Raw genomic sequence first — 21,046 nt, 5'->3', positions numbered from 1 at the left:
TTGTCGCACTCGGCCATACCTACCCAGCAACCTACATACCTCCGTGACCTCTCGTCTCGCTCGACTCCCCTTCGCACACTCTCATACCTCTCCCTTCACTCCACGCACTCTCCTACCCCTCTCATCTCACTCTACTCCCCTCCGGGCACTCTCCTACCTCTCATCTCACTCTACTCATCTCACTCGACTCTCCTCCACACACTCCACTCCGACAACCCCGGCTCTCTATCCAAGCCCCAAATTCACCCGTCGCCCCGTGTGAGGCCACCACACCCTGACACTCCCTTCCCGCAGTCGTCCGTGCTCTCGATTCCCTGCTCCTGGTTTTATGGAAGGGCTGCGTCCAACAGGCCCTGTCCCCGATGAGTCTGGATGGCCAAGCGGGGAAGTCGTCGTCGTGTGGTGGCGTTTGCTGTGCCTGGACTCGCACGACCACAGCGCCATCGCTCTCGAGCGGTACCCGGCCCCGTAAATCCATCGCGCCCGATCGCTCGCGATTCGCTCCGCGCACTCGGCTGAGCCACTTCATCGCCGCTGCTTCGGCAATTACCCCAGGCGCGGGCGTGGAAGTAACTCGCTAATGCATTAACAACACGCAGATATATATTAATATATGAATATAAAATGCCGTGTCCGCGCATTGAATGGGTGGTCTTGAAGAGGCCTCTTAACGAGCGCGAGCCGTGAACGAGGCGAAATGGGGTTTTGTTTTTGTTCCGTGGAAATGCGCGTGGGCGCGGTGGGGGTGAGGGGAGTGAAGAGGCCGGGGTGGGGGGGGGTAATTGGCGCTTCTCGTTCCACGCGGAGTCGCCGTGAGGATGCCCCCCACGCCTGCCCGCTGAGTTGGCACTTCACAAAGTTCCGTCACGCGGTGGTTGACCGCCCTTGGTGCTCCTCGGCTCTCCGGTTACTCACTCACTCATCCTCATCATCCTCCTCCTGCGCCTTGCCCGGACGTCTGCAAGGTCCACCGCTGTGCGGTCTGAAAAGGAAAAAAACCAAACACGTATTGTCGGTGACGTTTCGGACAATGGCCCTTCTTCACAGCACATCTGACACGCCTCGCCACATGCTGCCGTTTGGTGGATGTCACTGGGAGGGGGCGGGGAGAGGCGGGGGGATAGAACTGTCTCTCTTTCTCTGTGTGTGCCGAACCAATTAAGAGCTGCGCCTGTGATTAATTACGAGACAATTGCGGCACTGGGAGCGCGCGGAAATCAAATGACATGGCGGGGTTTGCCCACGAGGAGGGAGGAGGGAGAGGAAGCACGGGCGCAGTGCGCGTGCTCGCGAAGGCGCCTGACATTTCCGTCACGGCGCCGTTTATAACAATTACGGCAGCTTTAATTAGGCCTGTAAATAAAATTAAAAAAAAATTAAAGTACGAACCGCGCTCCTGGAGCAGTAGAAAATGCCAGCGCCGCGTCAGCTTGCAGTGGAAGTGCTCGCGGGCTCGGCTACGCGCCAGCTCCAGTCGGGCTGTAGCGTGACCCTGCAGGGAGACATCGCCGGTTCGCCGGTGATGCGGCAGCCCGTCCGTGTGAGTGCTCGGCGCGAGACCGTAGAGCAATGCGCGAACTTAAGAGGAACGAACTCGAGGTTGACTCAGCCTTGAAAAATATATACAATTAGTACCTAGTGCCGTGTGCAAAACCAAAAGCGCGAGGGAGACAAAGGCGGCGTGGGCTGGCCACGCCAACACCCTCGCGTTCGCGCCGTGCCGGTCTTTGCGGGCGCTGTCCAGCAGCACTTGCCCCCAACAGCATGCGCGGGCTCCGTGGGGGATCGTTGTGTTTGTGTCGAGGCGTACTTTGTTACTCGCTGCGTGCGTCCGCAACCAACTTATATCGCCGTCCGAGCGCAGGCGCAATCAGCCGGGCCGCGACGATGTATCATCACGGTGACGATGTATCATCACGGTGACGATGTATCATCACGGTGACGATGTATCATCACGGTGACGATGTATCATCACGGTGACGATGTATCATCACGGTGACGATGTATCATCACGGTGACGATGTATCATCACGGTGACGATGTATCATCCCGGTGACTATGTATCATCACGGTGACGATGTATCATCACGGTGACGATGTATCATCACGGTGACGATGTATCATCACGGTGACGATGTATCATCACGGTGACGATGTATCATCACGGTGACGATGCATCATCACGGTGACGATGTATCATCACGGTGACGATGCATCATGACGGTGACGATGCATCATCACGGTGACGATGTATCATCACGGTGACGATGTATCATCACGGTGACGATGTATCATCACGGTGACGATGTATCATCACGGCTAGGATGCATCATCACGGTGACGATGTATCATCACGGTGACGATGTATCATCACGGTGACGATGTATCATCACAGCGTCCCTCGTGAAGTGACTTCCTCTGAATGCGTTTCACGCGACGGTGCATCAGAGCCGGCCGGCCGGCCAAGTGACGAGACTCTGTGGGAGACATCGTGGGCCAGGTGGCCGGCGGGAAGACGGTGTACCTCGTGACTTGTCAGGGGCCCTCCGTTTGACACCCGACACTGACGGTGCCTCTGGGTCGCAGCTGGTTTGTGTTGCACCCCTGATCCACCCCTCATTGATCCACCCCTGATGGATCCACCCCTGATGCATCCCTGAATGACCCACCCCTGATCCACCAATAATCCACCACTAATCTACCACTAATCTACCCCTGATTGATCCACCCCTGATTGATCCACCCCTGATTCACCCTTGATCCACCGCGTGTGCGTCCATCCCATCGCCAGTCTCGCCCCGTAGGCTACCATCATCCCTCCCGCTATGTGCCCCGGCCAAGCGCAATTTACTTTATTTTATTTATTTTCTCTACAAGACGTCTCTCATTTGCGCCTGTTGCCCACTCCAGACATCGATCTTCTCTTCCTATCTCTCGGAGTCGTCCCAAGCGGGCGTCTCCTCTCCGCGCTTCTTTACACGAAACTTTTTCTGCGTCCGTTCCGTGCATCGACATCGACCGGAGTTGGACTCGGGTCGCTTCTCGTACAATATCAAGCGGTGGTTCCTTTAGAAGCCGCCTCCGGTGAAGTGTAAAGCGAAGCCTCCCTCAACTCTTGCCCTCCCTCCACAGACCCAGGCCCAACCCCTCACCCATCTCCATAACTGGGCCCCGTGAAATGTACCGACAATGATTACTCCACGCGAACCCCCGCTACGAGAGCCGGGATCACGGGAGTTCACCTCCACGCCGGTGCTCTTGGGTTTGACCTTGAGTGGCAGAGGCGGTGGAGGGAAGGAGGCGGTGGGAAGGAGGTGGTGGTGGGAAGGAGGCGGTGGTGGGAAGGAGGCGGTGGTGGGAAGGAGGCGGTGGAGAGGAGGAGGCGGTGGTGGGAAGGAGGCAGTGGAAGGAGGTGGTGGTGGGAAGGAGGCGGTGGAGGGAAGGAGGCGGTGGTGGGAAGGCGGTGGTGGGAAGGCGGTGGTGGGAAGGAGGCGGTGGAGGGGAGGAGGCGGTGGAAGGAGGCGGTGGAAGGAGGCGGTGGAGGGGAGGAGGCGGTGGGAGGAGGTGGTGGAAGGAGGCGGTGGAGGGGAGGAGGCGGTGGTGGGAAGGCGGTGGTGGGAAGGCGGTGGTGGGAAGGAGGCGGTGGAGGGGAGGAGGCGGTGGAAGGAGGCGGTGGAAGGAGGCGGTGGAGGGGAGGAGGCGGTGGGAGGAGGTGGTGGAAGGAGGCGGTGGAGGGGAGGAGGCGGTGGAAGGAGGCGGTGGAGGGAAGGAGGCGGTGGGAAGGCGGTGGTGGTGATGGTGGAGGAGACGGTGGTGGCAGATGATGATGATGATGAGACGAAACAGTCATTGTCCGGTAGAGACCGAGTCCTCGACGCGGGTGCAGGAAGCAGCGAGTGGGGTTCACGGGAACGGTGACCATGGCAGTAGTAGCCATGCAAGAGTGATGAGGAGGTGACTGACTGCCGGCGAATAAATGAGTGGATCGGCAAGTGCCGAGGGACGCTCGGCACTCCCCTCCACTCACGCTGATTGCCGCGTGCAGGGGCCACTGAGAATCATTTCGAGGCCGTTTCCACCACGGCGCTGCCTGCGTCTCTGCGTCTCGCACAGCCCTCCCCTGGCGTTCGAGACAGGCAGCAGCTTTACGTGACACATCACATCGTCGTCTCTGCGATCTCGCGCTATGAAATATCCACTGCTGGTTTCGAAACCGTCCCGTAGAGCCGTCGCAGCCACTCGCGGGCTCGCGAGCCCATCCCGACGCTCCATCTCCCCGGTGGACGTCCCTCGCGGGTGCGTTCCCTCCTTTGACCACGACTGCGTCGTGAGTGTTGACGCGTGGCCTCCTGCGTCCCGAGCCCACAGAGCGCCGTGGCGTGCGCGGATTCATTCCTCTGTGCCGTCTCTCTCGGCGCCGTTCCCAGGCGTGAACACCGCCCACGCTCCCTGTTGTCGAAAAATCATTCGAACTTTGTCCAATCTCATCTATTTCCCCGCAGTTTTTTTAAAGTGATCAACTTTGCGAGTGCACACGCACACACGCGCACACACGCACACAACAACAACCGCCATTCGCCACTAAGTGGCGGTGACGTCACCACGACGCTTGTGCCAGGCTATGTGCACCTTGAGGCCACGTGAAGTGTCGAACGCCCGCTGGCAGGAGGTCACGGGGCAGACCCAGGTGCCACGGGTCGACTGACTGAGATGACTGGCTGATGCACCACCTGTGCCCCCTACTGTGCCAACCTGCTGTGCTTTAGCCACCCGGCGCTCCGCTCGTTGTTGTGAGCGTCGCTCCTCCGCCCTCCGTTGTTGTTGGAGGGCGACTGCCTCCAACTGCCCAGTAGCATCCTTCACGAGCCTCCTCCACAGAGGCCGATCTTGACACCGCTGGTACCAGTCATCGGCAAGTCCACTCAGCTCCACGTCCTCCTGTACCACATCACTCCATCTCTTCTCTAGCCCGTGCCGCGCCCGTTTAGCCCCCTCGATCCGGCCAAACAAAAGCTGTTTCGGCATGCGGTTGGCTGGGCATGCGTGCTACATGACCCAGCCATCGCAGCCTTGCCCGCCGGAGGAGATCACCAATGAGACCTTGCCCAGATCTTTCAAGGATTTGTGAGCTCCTCACACAATCCAGTCTGGTTAAACCCAGGATGGATCGTAGGCAGGCCAGCCTAAATGTTTCTAACTGGCGAAGATGTTCCATTATGAGGGTCCACGTTTCGTAAGCGTAGAGAAGAGAGGGAATGATCGTGGCCGAGAAGACCTGAAGCTTAGTGCGGAGCGACAGACCAGGTGGCTTCCACACAGCGTTACGCAACCGATGAAAAGATATTGCCGCTCGACTGATTCGGAGTGAGACCTCTGCTGTTAAACTGGAGCCGGTCATAAGCACACTGCCGAGGTATGGGAAACTCTCCACTCTCTCCACAACTGCCCCATCACCAATTGGGAGTTGTGGGGGTGGAGTGTCCGATGGTACAAAATACCCAGGCAGGTGCTTAGTTTTGGTGGGGCTGATGGTAAGGCCCCATCTCTTAGTGGCACGCTCCAGTCTCAGCAGCAGCGTCTCCAACTCCTCCTCTGAATGAGCAGCTATTCCCAAATCATCGGCATACATAACGTGGTTGAGCAATAGGGAGCCATCCCTTGACCGCACCCGGGCATCGATCAGCCTCCCATTATATCAGTACCATATGGAGATTCCCCCGGTACAGCTATTGAAGGCTTCACGAACTACGTGGTCAAAATAGATGTTAAATAATGTGGGAGCCAGAGGACATCCCTGTCGCACCCCAAGGTGTACAGGGAATGGCTCGGACTCCCGGCCACGTAGTTTTACCCGGGCCCGCTCACCATCATGAAGGTCCTTAATGATCGTGAGCAGAGGGTCAGGTACTCCAAAAGCACGAAGAACAACCCAGAGCCCAGGCCTACTGATGGTATCATAGGTCTTGACCAGGTCAATAAAGCAGAGATGTAGGTCTTCCTGGAATTCCCTACACCTCTGCTGTAGCAGACGGACAGAAAATATGGCATCTGTGCAGGACCGCCCTTTCCTGAAACCGCATTGGGGCTCCGCAAGCCTCTCCTCAGCGTGCCTGGCAAGGTGATGTTGAATAATCCTTGCCAGGACCTTTCCCGGCACACTGAGGAGTGAGATGCCCCTGCAGTTGTTACAGTCTGTGCGGTCCCCGAATCTTTAACCAACACCGGCGAACTCGGCCCGCGGCTGCCGGGCGGTGTGGCCGCGAGGCTTCCCGCAGGCTCGGCGAGACGGCGGCACGGACCGGACCCTCATGCACATCGCCCGGCGGTACGAGCCAACCCGTGCGTGCACGCCGCTGCCGCTATTGCAGCTGCTGCCCACACATCGCGATCCACATCGGCTGCTGGGGTGTTGTTAACGAGCGCCTATTTAGGCCGGCGCAGCACACGAGAGGAAGGCGGCTGTGGCCGGGTGTTTTTTTTGTCTCCAAGGCGGCGATGTTCACATGCCGCGCTGAGCGCTAACGCCGAGCCCGCCGTGCCGACTTCTGTGTGAACCGGCGGGGTGCGCCACGTGCGTCTCTGTGTTGATGCCCGACTCCGGTATCGAGACGCACAGCCTTGTGGGTGCGCGTTCCCGACGTGACACGTGTGCAGTGTGCACCTCGCCAGCACCCGTGCGCTCGGCCTGGCTATTTGACACGTGACACTGCGCCCATTCGCCGCCGCAAAACGAAATTGTCCCGTGTCCGAGGAGTTTTCCGGGTGAAATATTTTTTTATATTTTGATAGATAAATAAAGAGGCGACATATGGACAGGATCTCCCCCCCCCCCCCCCACCTTGCACCAACTCACACTGGGTGGTGAAGTATGGTCCCCACCAACCCATGGTGACGACCAATACAGCGTGGGGGAAAAATCCATTCATCCAGCAGTGTATTGGCAGAGGTGACGTACATTTACATATCATTTTAGCACGTAGGCTTTCGCGACCAATATTATTCATAATAAAGGTTTTTGGGTTAGATTGCGTTATTTATAAATGTGTCGTAACCCTCCACCACCCGACAGGGCCAATCAGCAAAAAAAAGTGTCACGTTGACAAAAGACAAATAATTCACTACTTTAGCCCACCGGTGTGTTGAAGAGTGAATCCACAACATTTACAGTTTGAGAACGACGTTTCGCTGGTAAATACATCCAGCATCATCGGGCAATTCACCAGAGCAGCAGGGTGACGTCATCATTTAACTCATTTCAGGTGCAGTGATTAGAGGCGGAGGGGTGGGTATTGTAATTATATAATCGATTGAAAATCAGTCAATGGTTATGATTAGTAATGAGTTGTAGATTAGTAATTAGTTGTAATGTGTGTTATTGTGATTATATGTTACGTTAGTAATCCGTTAATTAGTATGTGTTTCCCCTATAAGGAATTGTAATATGTATTATTTAATAATACGCTTCCAAGCCGCACTAAGCCTGTAGCTGTCAGAGCGATTAAAGTTATTTCTATTCCTCTCAATTTCAATGGATTCTGTAATTAGTCTTTGCCAGTAATAATTCGTTTTACACAACACTTCAACGTTATCAAAATCAATTGAGTGTCCTTGTTGACAAGCATGTTTTGCCACTGCCGACAGTTGTGTTTGAGATAATTTAATATTTCTTTGATGTTATTTTAGTCTTATGCTGATGTTACGTCCCGTCTGTCCAATATAGCATTTGCCGCATAAACAATTAATCCGATATACACCTTCTGTTGATAATTTAGGTAATGCGTATTTAGTGGAAGATACTAGTTTTTTTTATTTTATGTACTGTACCAAATCTTACTGTAATGTTTTACTTTTGCAAAACACGGGCTAATTTGTCAGTTACTCCTGACATATATGGAATTTTTATTGTTTTAACAATCTGATCGCTTTCAGCAGTATTGCTTTGCGATCGTGATTTGGCATTCAGTGTTCTGTTAATTTGAGCATTATTGTAGCAATTCTGTCGTAGTGCTTCTTTAACGTGTTTGATCTCTCTCACTAGACTTTCACCATCTGACACTGTTTTAGCCCGATGTATGAGCGTCTTGATAAGAGAGGATTTCTGAGCTAGATGATGATGCGAATCTGCATTCAGATAGGCATCAGTGTGCGTTTGCTTTCTGTAAACGCTGTGTATTATTTTACCGTTTAGGCCATGTCCAAGCAAAATATCTAGGGACGGGAGTGTGTTATTCACCTCCATTTCCATGGTGAACTGGATGGCTGGGTTTTGTGCATTGAGATGATTTAGAAAATCATTAAGTGTATCTTTACCATGTGGCCAGACAACCAAAGTGTCATCCACATATCTAAACCAAAAAATGGTTTTAATGTACTCGAGACAAGTGCTCTTATTTCAAAGTTTTCCATGTACAAATTGGCTATAGCAGGGGATAAAGGAGAGCCCATTGCTGCTCCTTCCTTTTGTTTAAAGAAATCCCCTCTCCATAAGAAGTAAGTGTTATTTAAACAATGGTCAGCAAGTTTCGGAATATCTTTTGGTAAACCTGTATTCTTTACTAGTGTATCAAGTAATTTAAGCGATTCGTTCACTGGAACCTTGCATATCACGCTGGCTGGCCCCTCGCCGGGAGTGCTCGACGAATCTCTGGCACCGTTGTCTTACGGGGCAGTGCGGGGGGGGGAGGTGCGTGAGCCCGTGGCTTTAATCAGGCGAGGGAGCCCCTGGCCATGCACTCGTCTGATTGAGGGCAGCGATCCCGCCCGCCGCTACCCAACTGGCTGGGCCCCGGCTCTTGCCAGTGGCCGTTAGCCCCGTCGGGCTGTGCCGTAGAATCCCCCCTGCGAGAGGGGAAGCGGCTCGCCGGACCCCCCCCACCACCACCCCGGGGTCGTGGTGGACTGGTGGAGCTGTCGCCTCTGGTTGAGGTTCGGTGCCCGCGCGCCGCGCTGTCTTGCCCTGCGGAAATGTCTCTCCGGAAGTGATTGGCAGAGGCCGCCTCTCTGTGTCTGTCTCTCTGTGTCTGAGTCTCTTTGTGTCTGTCTGTGTCTGTCTCTCTGTCTGTGTCTCTCTGTGTCTGTCTCTCTGTGTCTGAGTCTCTCTGTGTCTGTCTCTGTGTCTCTCTGTCTGAGTCTCTCTGTGTCTGTGTCTCTCTGTGTCTGTCTCTCTGTGTCTGAGTCTCTTTGTGTCTGTCTGTGTCTGTCTCTCTGTCTGTGTCTCTCTGTGTCTGTCTCTCTGTGTCTGAGTCTCTCTGTGTCTGTCTCTGTGTCTGTGTCTCTCTGTGTCTGAGTCTCTCTGTGTCTGTCTCTCTGTGTCTGAGTCTCTTTGTGTCTGTCTGTGTCTGTCTCTCTGTCTGAGTCTCTCTGTGTCTGTCTCTGTGTCTGTGTCTCTCTGTGTCTGAGTCTCTCTGTGTCTGTCTCTCTGTGTCTGAGTCTCTTTGTGTCTGAGTGTCTGTGTCTCTCTGTGTCTGTCTCTCTGTGTCTGAGTCTCTTTGTGTCTGTCTGTGTCTGTCTCTCTGTCTGTGTCTCTCTGTGTCTGTCTCTCTGTGTCTGAGTCTCTCTGTGTCTGTCTCTGTGTCTCTCTGTGTCTGAGTCTCTCTGTGTCTGTCTCTCTGTGTCTGTCTCTCTGTGTCTGAGTCTCTTTGTGTCTGTCTGTGTCTGTCTCTCTGTCTGTGTCTCTCTGTGTCTGAGTCTCTGTGTGTCTGAGTCTCTGTCTGTGTCTGTCTGTGTCTGTCTCTCTGTGTCTGTCTCTCTGTGTCAGTCTCTCTGTGTATGAGTCTCTGTGTGTCTGAGTCTCTGTGTCTGTGTCTCTCTGTGTCTGTCTCTCTGTGTCTGAGTCTCTGTGTGTCTGAGTCTCTGTCTGTGTCTGTCTGTGTCTATCTCTCTGTGTCTGAGTCTCTCTGTGTCTCTCTCTCTCTGTGTTTCTCTATTACTCTGTCTCTCTCTGTGTTCTTTCTCTATGTGTCTCTCTGTATTTCTCTGTAACTGCCCATGTTCACCTGCGTGTGCCTATGTGTATATTCATGTTTCTCTCTTTCTGCTTCGCTCCTGTATATATGTTTGAACTTCTTTCACACCGTACGTGCTCCTATCGCGCCATGAAACCCGCCCGGATGACTGAGCATGCGCGACTGCGTGGGGATCAAAACTAAAATAACCACTCGAGGGAGGCGTCTTCTGACCCAACGCTGACGATGGACTCGCCCCAGAGTTCGCATCTGCAGAGCGCCCGGAGCACGTCCACGGCATCAAATCATAAAACACCCAGAGAGGCTGGCGGGCGATGGGCGGTCGCGGGGGAAGTGCGGGGTGGTGGTGGCTGGCATCGTGCCCTCTGTGGGTAATGGAATTGCTTTCGAATATCCACTTTGACTGGCGCGCCTCCGACATTAATTGCATTAGCATAATGCCCGTGACCCAGATGAATGCCATTGACCCGTGCGGGATCATAAGAGCTTGCGAGATTGTAAGAGCGTGTGGGATTGTGAGAGTCTGTGGGATTGTGAGAGCGTGCGGGATTGTGAAAGCGTGCGAGATTGTGAGTTACTGCGGTATTGTTAGTTCCTATGTGGTTGTAAGAATGTGTGGGATTGTAAGAACGTGTGGGATTGTGAGATACTACGGGATTGTGAGTTCCTATGGGATTGTAAGAACGTGTGGGATTGTAAGAGCTTGTGGGATTGTGAGAGCATGCGGGATTGTGAGAGTGTGCAGGATTGTGAGAGTCTGTGGGATTGTGAGAGCGTGGGGGATAGTGATAGCGTGTGGGATTGTGAGAGCGTGCGGGATTGTGAGAGTCTGCGGGATTGTAAGAGCGTGTGGGATTGTAAGAGCTTGTGGGATTGTGAAAGCGTGCGGGATTGTGAGAGCGTGCGGGATTGTGAGAGTCTGTGGGATTGTGAGAGCGTGCGGGATAGTGATAGCGTGTGGGATTGTGAGTTCCTATGGGATTGTGAGAGCGTGCGGGATTGTGAGAGCATGCGGGATTATGAGAGCGTGCGGGATTGTGAGAGCGTGCAGGATTGTGAGAGCGTGTGGGATTGTGAGGGTCTGTGGGATTGTGAGAGCGTGCGGGATTGTGAGAACGTGCGGGATTATGAGAGCGTGTGGGATTGTGAGAGTATGTGGGATTGTGAGAGCGTGCGGGATTGTGAGATACTGCGGGATTGTGAGTTCCTATGGGATTGTAAGAGCGTGTGGGATTGTAAGAGCGTGTGGGATTGTAAGAGCTTGTGGGATTGTGAGAGCGTGCGGGATTGTGAGTTCCTATGGGATTGTGAGTTCCTATGGGATTGTGAGAGCGTGCGGGATTGTGAGAGCGTGCGGGATTGTGAGAGTCTGTGGGATTGTGAGAGCGTGCGGGATTGTGAGATACTGCGGGATTGTGAGTTCCTATGGGATTGTAAGAGCGTGTGGGATTGTAAGAGCGTGTGGGATTGTAAGAGCTTGTGGGATTGTGAGAGCGTGCGGGATTGTGAGTTCCTATGGGATTGTGAGTTCCTATGGGATTGTGAGTGCGTGCGGGATAGTGAGAGCGTGCGGGATTGTGAGATACTGCGGGATTGTGAGAGTCTGCGGGATTGTAAGAGCTTGTGGGATTGTGAAAGCGTGCGGGATTGTGAGCGCGTGCGGGATTGTGAGAGTCTGTGGGATTGTGAGGGCGTGCGGGATAGTGAGAGCGTGTGGGATTGTGAGTTCCTATGGGATTGTGAGAGCGTGCGGGATTGTGAGAGCGTGCGGGTTTGTGAGAGTCTGTGGGATTGTGAGAGCGTGCGGGATAGTGAGAGCGTGCGGGATTGTGAGCTACTGCGGGATTGTGAGAGTCTGCGGGATTGTAAGAGCTTGTGGGATTGTGAAAGCGTGCGGGATTGTGAGAGCGTGCGGGATTGTGAGAGTCTGTGGGATTGTGAGAGCGTGCGGGATAGTGAGAGCGTGTGGGATTGTGAGTTCCTATGGGATTGTGAGAGCGTGCGGGATTGTGAGAGCGTGCGGGATTGTGAGAGTCTGTGGGATTGTGAGGGCGTGCGGGATAGTGAGAACGTGCGGGATTATGAGAGCGTGCGGGATTGTGAGAGCGTGCGGGATTGTGAGAGTCTGTGGGATTGTGAGAGCGTGCGGGATAGTGAGAGCGTGCGGGATTATGAGAGCGTGCGGGATTATGAGAGCGTGCGGGATTGTGAGGGCGTGCAGGATTGTGAGAGCGTGCGAGTTTTGAGAGTCTGTGGGATTGTGAGAGCGTGCGGGATTGTGAGATACTGCGGGATTGTGAGTTCCTATGGGATTGTAAGAGCGTGTGGGATTGTAAGAGCGTGTGGGATTGTAAGAGCTTGTGGGATTGTGAGAGCGTGCGGGATTGTGAGTTCCTATGGGATTGTGAGAGCGTGCGGGGAGTGTGAGAGCGTGCGGGATTGTGAGAGCGTGCGGGATTATGAGGTACTGCGGGATTGTGAGATACTGCGGGATTGTGAGTTCCTATGGGATTGTGAGAACGTGCAGGATTGTGAGAGTCTGTGGGATTGTTAGAGCGTGCGGGATTGTGAGAGCGTGCGGGATTGTGAGTTCCTATGGGATTGTGAGAGCGTGCGGGATTGTGAGAGTCTGTGAGATTGTGAGAGCGTGCGGGATTGCGAGGGCGTGCGGGGTTGTGAGATACTACGGGATTGTGAGAGCGTGCGGGATTGTGAGAGTCTGTGAGATTGTGAGAGTGTGCGGGATTGTGAGAGCGTGTGGGATTGTGAGATAGTGGGGAATTCATGCTTTTTTTCGGTAAAGTCACGTAGGTAAAACAAAATGAAAGAGAACAATTAAATCACGACGTTTCGGAGGCAACACAAGCTTCCGTCTTCAGGTGGAACAGTCACAGCAGAATATCTGTGTCAAGTGCACAGTTCCGAGACGACTTGGATTATATATAGGTCAGGGGGAGGGGGGGAGCCAGAAAGGGACGTGGGTGGGTGGGAGGGCTGAGTTAAGCCGCCTTCTGTTAAACTGCACAAAAGCGGGTGAACAACCCTTTTGTTATGCTGCAGGGGGGTTTTCCGGGGGGAGGCGATGCAAGACATCAAGTAAAGACCAATTTTTTGAAACCTAAAATGAAAACTACGAAAATGGCTGTAAAATTATAAGGTAGCTAAAGTTTGACATACAACCACTGAGAACTGGAAATGGCTGTACAGTGGTTGTATGTCAAACTTTAACTACCTTATCATTTTACAGCCATTTTCGTAGTTTTCATTTTAGGTTTCAAAAAATTGGTCTTTACTTGATGTCTTGCATCGCCTTCCCCCGGAAAACCCCCCTGCAGCATAACAAAAGGGTTGTTCACCCGCTTTTGTGCAGTTTAACAAAAGGCGGCTTAACTCAGCCCTCCCACCCACCCACGTCCCTTTCTGCCCCCCCCCCCCTGACCTATATATAATCCAAGTCGTCTCGGAACTGTGCACTTGACACAGACATTCTGCTGTAACTGTTCCACCTGAAGACGGAAGCTTGTGTTGCCTCCGAAACGTCGTGATTTAATTGTTCTCTTTTATTTTATTTTACCTACGTGACTTTACCGAAAAAAAACAAAAAGTATGAATCCTTGCAGTCACGAAAGCTTCAAATCTAGAATTAGTGGGGAATTGTAAGAGTTAGCGAGCGGGGAGAGAGAGCAGGCGGCAGCGCTGCTCATTTTCAGTGGCGCTGTCGCCTTGTCGGGATGCGCCTCGTGTCGCCCTGGGACGTCGGGGAAGGAATCCTGCGGGAGCCAGGGGAAGGCTCTTGGGGTCCGTCCGTTGTTCTGCAGCCTCTGCAGAAAGGAGTTTGAGATTGGGTGCCGTGCGCGGCTGAGTGTCCCCGATTAGCACGCGCGCGTGTGTGTAGGTCGACTCAGCCTCGAATGAGTACCTGGTGCGGTGTGTACACATCGCCACTCGGGGAACAAAGGCGGCCGGGCGTGGTTGCTGGCCACCCACTCCCTCGTGTGCCGTGCCGGCCTTCATAGGTGCTACTCGCTAGCAGCACTTGCCCCTCCAGTCTGCTTCGGCTATGCGGGAGATCTTTGCCTTTGTGCAGTGGCGACTACCTGAACCGGTCCTGGGCTTCCCGTAGGTTGACTAAGCCTTTAATGATGTTTGTGTCGTGACAAATAATAATTAAAATGTATAAAGCGCCCTTAAAAAAATGCTCTCAGGCCGCTATGCATGGCAAGGCGGAATATAACTAAAGAGAGAGGGAGGATCATTGTAAACAGAGACGTTTTTAGTCGAGATTTGAAGATGTTTAGTGTCTCGGAAGCCCCCTGACCTTCAAGGGCAAGGAGTACCAGAGTTTAGGCGACTATCTGAACCGGTCCTGGGCCTCCCGTAGGTTGACTCAGCCTCAAATGAATACCTGATGCAGTGTATATAAACGTGAGCACTGGGGGTGCACTTGTGACGAGGCATGATTCTGGCTGCACAGTCCCCCTGTGCTCCATGCTGGCCTTAATAGGTGCGTCCTAACAGCACTCACACGTCTCTTACAAACTACACACGGGGATTTCTGTCCTCCGTGAGTGAGTTAGCGAGAGAAATGGTGCTCTGGCTTCTACAACGCCCGTATGCAGGCGTGCAAATTGAACCAAGCGGATGCGATCTAACTTGTGAAGCTTGAGAGAATAAGCGTGCGTTTAAATTCAACTCGCTGTTTTCAAACACACTTAGAGCAGCGTGCCGTGAAGGGGCGCATCTTGTGGGCACGTGATCGAGACATCCAAAGCGCCCCGCCATCAAGCCCCATGTACAACACAGCGGCAGCCTTGTTGGGCTGGAGCGCTTTTGAAACGCCAAGCTTGATCGTGAAAAACAACAGATCCAATGTGCCCAGAGTTTACATTTTGTTTTATTAGAATGCACACCCCACCGTGGCTCAGAAACATGGACATTGTTCACCCAGCAGTGGATGAAGCATGGAGGATGATGTCGATGCTGGTGGATCAGGTAGGTGGGTACGTAAAGAAACACGTGAATCATGATGCACCTGGCCGGTGAGTAGAGAAGCATTTGGGCTGCGGCAGTGGCAAGCCGATGAGAGCACTTCGCTGTGAGCCCAGTCGCATGAGTTCAATTCCTGCCCACAGATAATATTTCGTGCTGAGTGATATCTGAACTGCCTCTGGTCGGCAGGGCTTTTTTCTCACTAAGTATCGTGTGGTTCACTGGCAGACTGGACGAGGCATGTAACTAGTAGAAACAGCTCCTCTATGTTGAAAGGTATACTGGATGTGTTGTTTTGGTTGCGTAAATATATTTCAGGTGAACCAAACCGGGCATATCTGGCTTAAATTATTCCCTTCCTAAATCGTAGATTCTTTATAAGTTTAATTGAATCGATGGGAGTTGATATAACCCTATGTTCTCTATGGGCGGTCTCCACGTGAGGCCGTGGGTCTGCATGCGAGTGTCGTGGTTTTCCGTGCAACCTCAGGGGGCTCTGTGCGTGGCCGGGCATTGATTTTTCGCCGACTATTTTCTGGGTCACCGGTAGACACGAGTAGGTGGCACGTGACTTGTCAGCAGCCACGGCTCACAGCGAGAGGCATGCCGGCACGGCACGGGTGGCCAAGCCGGCACGTGCCCGGGTGACTTCAACCCCCCAAGACTTGCGGGGTGAATGGACAACTTACATGCCGCGCGGAGGGCATTGTTCTTGTGAATCAATACGCGAGAGGCGACACCTCGCGCAACGGACACACGAGGACATCAGCAGCAGCGCGAGCGACGGTAATTCAATTTCAATTGTGACCTTTTCAGCACCATGTACTTTGCATTCACTTCCATATCTGCAGAGCGCACGAGCCCCGTGATCAATGTATACACACAGTACATATATACACACAGTATATCTCTCCTGTATATATGTATATATGTATGAGCAGGAGGGACGCTGCCGCGGTGGGGTGGTCAGCACGCTGGATCGAACCGGCGACACCGGACGCTATGCCCCAGTCCGTGCACGATGATTGTTAAACACATCCCACGTGACGCACTAAGCAATTAATGCCGTCTGCATTCATAAAGATCCACGAGCTAACATAGAGACCCATAGACTCACAATGAGATCCACGGGCTAACAGATACCCACAGACGGCGGTGTAGCGTGGTTAGCTAGGGCCCTGGTAACATGCATTCAATGGAGCCCTGTGTCCAAATCCTCCCCGTCTTCGTAGCTCGGCAATAGCCCCCTTCCTTTCCCCCGCGCAGTTGCACCGCCTGCACACTCACGAGCTACACGAAGCTGGATTATCGCCGCGTTACGAGTCGCGTCGCATCATCCGCCTCTCGTTAAAAGCCTCCCGACAGTGGCGACTGTCAGCGATGCCAGCGGTCACATTTATTGTGTCCTGTCCCCATTGTTTAAGGTGCCTCAAGATTCGCAAAGCCCGGTCAAGCGGGGCCCATCCCCCCCCCCGCTTCCTGTTTTTACGAAACCACAAAAGTGAAAGTCCAAAGGGAGGAAGCGACGATCGCCCTCGCTACACCAGGGACACTGCCGCTGCTTGAGAACACGGGGAGGGCGTGGGAAGACGCTCAACCCGTCCCACGATGCGCCAACTCGGACGCCTTGAGGCTGCCTCGCACGCGACACGAGCGAGCGACGCGACCCCCGTGCCAGGGCGGTGCACCGGCACCCTACACCAGTGGCGCGGCGTGGCCTGGCACGGACCCGCACGCCCCCACTGTCCCACACCCCCCTGCACTCCGTAGGTCAAACACGTGGGGCCCTATGGCCCGCGACCTCCGGCGCGAAGGCTACGCAACTGCTTTAAACTCGTGACTCCACCCGGCCACCCTCAGCGGTGTCGGCGTTGCACGCTGGCTTCGGGGAAATCGATTCGCTCCCTCCGCGCAAATGCCCCTGGGGCCGCCATCTCCCTTGGGACCAAAGCAAAGGCGCCTGACTCACATTATATGCGGCGGGCATCTCCTAAACACGGTTTGTTGTTGTTGATGTTGTTGTTGATGTTGTTGCTGACGTTGTTGCTACAACGCGATGCGCTCTCGTGACGCACAGCTCGGCGTGTGCTGACGATCGGCTGGAGCCGATGGGGAGGAGAGGGTCGGCCTGGGCCTGAGAGCGCTTGCGTGCACCGAGCTTGGCACGGCACGGTGCCTCGACTCGTCGACCCGAGTACATTTGGACGCTCCCCGCCTTCACCGACCGGCACCGCGCAGCCAGCGTGGCGCAGCGCGGTCAGACGACCCTCCCCGACCGTGTGCGGGCCGGGCCCTCATCCAGCAGTGGATTGACAATCGGAACCCGTAACGCGTGGTCGTCGCTCCGTCATTTCACGTTCCCGTGCCCTCTTCCTCGCCTTCCTCCGTGCAGACCGCGCGACCCGCATCATCCACGGTGGCGGCGGCACCGCCGTCGACGATCGTCGTTCCGTGCGACGACGCTCCGCGTCAGATGGCGCCCTCCCGCCGCTTGCTGTGCCACACGATGAGCCCCGTGGCGGTAGCCACGAGCAGCGCGGGCGCGGCGATGAGGAGCGCCAGCAGCATGGGCGGCGGGTCGGCCAGCGCGGCGTCCTCCCAGGGGCACTCGGAGAAGAAGGCGCGGTGAGCGCCGGCGAAGAAGCGGTCCACGGCGGCGCTGGGCCAGAAGCAGCCGCGCCGTCGCGACGCGGCCTGCGTGCAGTTGGTGAGCTCGCCGTACCACCTGCAGGGCGAGCGGCGTGCGGCACTGCACGTGGGGTGTGTGTGGGTGGGGGGGGTGGGGTGTGTGTAGGCCATTGAGTGTGTGTGGGGTGTGTGTGTGTAGGCCATTGAGTGTGTGTGTGGGGTGTGTGTAGGCCATTGAGTGTGTGTGGGGTGTGTGTGTGTAGGCCATTGAGTGTGTGTGGGGTGTGTGTAGGCCAATGTGTGTGTTTGTCTGTCGGCATCACGGGCCAACTTAACCAGAATTGAAAAATACCCTACCGACCGAGTCGCCCTTGAATAAGAATGTCTTTGCTCCATGGGCTTTACTTGGGAAGTAAACTTCTGATACTTATTCTGAAACGACTCAATTGGGATGACACAGAGCAGACTGATGTTCTGCTAGCACGCTAGCTCCTGAATGGGATTTGGCCCAGGGGAAAAGGCTGCCACAGGGGGGTTCCCCTTTGAACATGTTTTGAGAAGATACGTGGTGGAGCTCGCTCCGTCGCCTGTAATGCGCTCGTTCGTACACCCCGCAGTATTAACCAGGGCGACCCGCGGAATTCGAATCCCGTACAAAGCTCTGCGACAAAGTGGCGATCGCGCTACCGCTGGGCCTGCACGTCGCGCGTCCACTACAACCCCTGGGGACGCGATCCAGATGGGCCGACCGGATTCCGAATGGGAACCTGCGAATGGGAACCCGCGAATGGGAACCCGCGAATGGGAACCCGCGAATGGGAACCCGCGAATGGGAACCCGCGAATGGGAACCCGCGAATGGGAACCCGCGCCCCACGTGGCCGCGGTAGTTGGTAGCTCACCTGGCCGATAGCTCCCAGGTGCACCAGTCGGCGCGGGGCCCCAGGGCCCACATGCGCCGCTCGAACTGCTGCAGGCAGAGCTGCATGGCGCTCGCCAGCAACGCCTCGACGCAAGCGTGCACTGCACACACGCACGCACACATGCACACACAAAGACAAAGATCCCCCCTTATAGCCTTAGCAGACTGTTGGGGCAAGTGCTGTTAGCGAGCAATTATGAAGGCCGGAACGGCACACGCGCAGGACCGGTTCAGATGCTCGTCACTGGTGTTGGCCGTGAGCGGGAATCGAACTCAGGTGGCCGCGTTGTAGCGCAGGACGCTAACCACTACACTATCGCTCCACACGCGCACACACACGCACACATACACACCTACACATACACCCGCACACATACACGTACACATACATATACTGTACACACGCACACATACACACACACATACACACGCACAAAGGTAAGGGGGTGCTGGTGAGCACGGCTTCAGGTCAACACGGCCAGCACCGCGCATGGTCACCACCTTCATCTCCCCGACGCTGACGTTTCCACATCGCACCCCGGGACTGCTTCAAGACTGATTCGACCCAGGTAAGGCCCAGGACCTGTTCAGGTATTCGCCACTGACGATGGCCGTGACTGGGGTTCGCTGCGCAGTGCGCTGTCATCGCAGGGCCGGTGCTGGGTCCCATTTGGGCCTCCCCCCCAGGTGAGCGAGGCGAGTCTCACTCGCTAAGCGCGTGTACACGCGACAGTTTCATTTATTTGGCTATATGTCGGGTGGTGAAGGGTCTTGCCGACACACATTTGTTCAGATGGTTACGTGGCCTAGCCACGTAACCATCTGACACCCTGGCCATTCGGAGCCTGGCCATGCAGCAGTTGTTTTAGGATGGGTTCGTCCACGTGGTGTTGTGTTGCTGTAGTAGTAACCAGGTTCCTGTGGTGTCACCAGCTCCCCCATCAGAAATGAGCATTTATTGCCCAGTGAGTTTTACCTGTCTCAACATAAACCCAAACGAAATCTCGTTCGCCTCTGATTGTTTACAATTGGTTCATCCGATAGCAATCGGACGGCCGTGGCCGAGCGAGCGACATTCTTGCAGAAGGTCGACTGCGTACGGAGCCGAACTCGGGCACACTCCGAGTCTCTGCTGCTGCGAGAGAACTTCCTCACTCACGCCATGTCACCGTGCCCCCCCCCCCCAAAATGAGTGCGCGCAGTGTCGAGTGGCTCGGCCTCGAGTTCCACACCGCAGCTGCTGCTGCTGCTGCCGCCGCTCCGAGTCTCAGGCTGAGCACTCGCTCGGCACTCACGAGCCCCAGCATCGTCAGTGAACCGAGTAATTCGCCTGCCGCGGAGTGTGAAACAACGAAACAAAAACCCTCCCGCGTAGCCTTAACAGGCTGCTGGGGAGCGGGTGTTGCTTGCGAGCCACCACGTACCAGCACACATCGTGTATCGCACTTGTGGCACGGCAGTCTTGCGTGTGCATATACCGCATGTCCACCACGTGCGTGACAAAGTGAATCGTCACGTGGCACCACCAGCCACGCTCTGTCCACTGCTGGATCAAGAGACTTCGCCACGCTGTGCGCCATTCCTCTCGGTCACGCGAAGTTATTAATTTATACACAACACGGTCACCCCCCACAGCGTCCACGATAAACTTGACCCCAAACCCGCCAGCGTGACCTGGCCGAAAGGATTGGGGGTGGGGTGGCGGGGGCACGTCACGGTCAATGTGAAGCGAACTCAAAGGTTAAAACCTAGAAACGGAATGAGGCACGGTGCCCTCTGTGGCTAAATTTGTCTAATTTGTGTTCCAACATTTTATGGCCTGATTCTAAAAACGTCGGAGGTTAATTGAGTGTGGGGAGCCTTAAGCAGGGTGGGGTAGAGAGTGGGGGGGGGGGCTGCTCATCCTACTCCAGACCCCCCCCCCCAGGACTGCTTCACCCTTACCCCGACGCGAACCCTAACCCGTGAGGGTGCCGCTGGCCGGGGCCCAGCTCCTACCTGGGGCAACCAGAGCCAGCAGCGTGGCACACAGGGCCAGGGGTGCACACCGTGAGGACATGGCCCCTGGTGCCTCCTACAGCCCCGGCCCTCCTGCTGCTGGTCCTGCTGCTGGTGCTGCTGGTCCTGCTGCTGGTCCTGCTGGTCCTGCTGCTGATGCTGCTGGTCCTGCTGCTGGTGCTGCTGGTAGTGCTGCTGGTCCTGCTGCTGATGCTGCTGGTCCTGCTGGTAGTGCTGCTGCTGGTCCTGCTGGTCCTGCTGCTGGTGCTGCTGGTCCTGCTGGTAGTGCTGCTGGTGGTGTTGGTGCTGCTTGCTGGTGCTGCTTGGTGGTCCTGCTGGTGGTGTTGGTGGTGCTGCTTCTGGTTCTGCAGCTGGTGCTGCTGGTGCTGCTGATGCTGCTCTTACTGCTGCTGGTGCTGGTGGTGCTGCTGGTGGCGTTGGTGCTGCTGGTGGTGCTGCTGGTGCTGCGGGTGGTGCTGGTGGTGCTGCTGGTGCTGCGGGTGGTGCTGCTAGTGCTGCTGGTGTTGGTGCTGCTGGTGCTGCTG

The 21,046-nt window shown here is 55.2% G+C and overlaps 1 protein-coding gene across 2 annotated transcripts; it reads right to left on the bottom strand.

Moving 5' to 3' along the window:
- Positions 1-14,839: 14,839 nt before the first annotated feature.
- Positions 14,840-20,608, bottom strand: LOC116943955 (receptor activity-modifying protein 1-like). 2 transcript variants are annotated; one of them, XM_032957338.2, is made up of 3 exons: positions 20,502-20,608; positions 18,484-18,604; positions 14,840-17,703 (listed from the first exon to the last, which is right to left on the bottom strand). In XM_032957338.2, exons 1-3 carry the CDS (start codon positions 20,560-20,562, stop codon positions 17,424-17,426), a joined length of 462 nt encoding a protein of 153 aa, XP_032813229.1. In that variant the 5' UTR covers positions 20,563-20,608; the 3' UTR covers positions 14,840-17,423. The 2 variants fall into 2 exon arrangements, with proteins under 2 accessions (XP_032813229.1, XP_032813230.1); XM_032957339.2 differs by having other exon boundaries at positions 14,840-17,679.
- Positions 20,609-21,046: the final 438 nt, after the last annotated feature.

The sequence above is a fragment of the Petromyzon marinus genome, chromosome 19, assembly GCF_048934315.1.
Source record: "Petromyzon marinus isolate PM22_M1 ecotype Great Lakes invasive population chromosome 19, UKy_Petmar_22M1.pri1.0, whole genome shotgun sequence".
NCBI lineage: Eukaryota > Metazoa > Chordata > Hyperoartia > Petromyzontiformes > Petromyzontidae > Petromyzon > Petromyzon marinus.
Note: the sequence above shows the minus strand (reverse complement) of the source record. Positions and strands in the feature narration are given on the sequence as shown.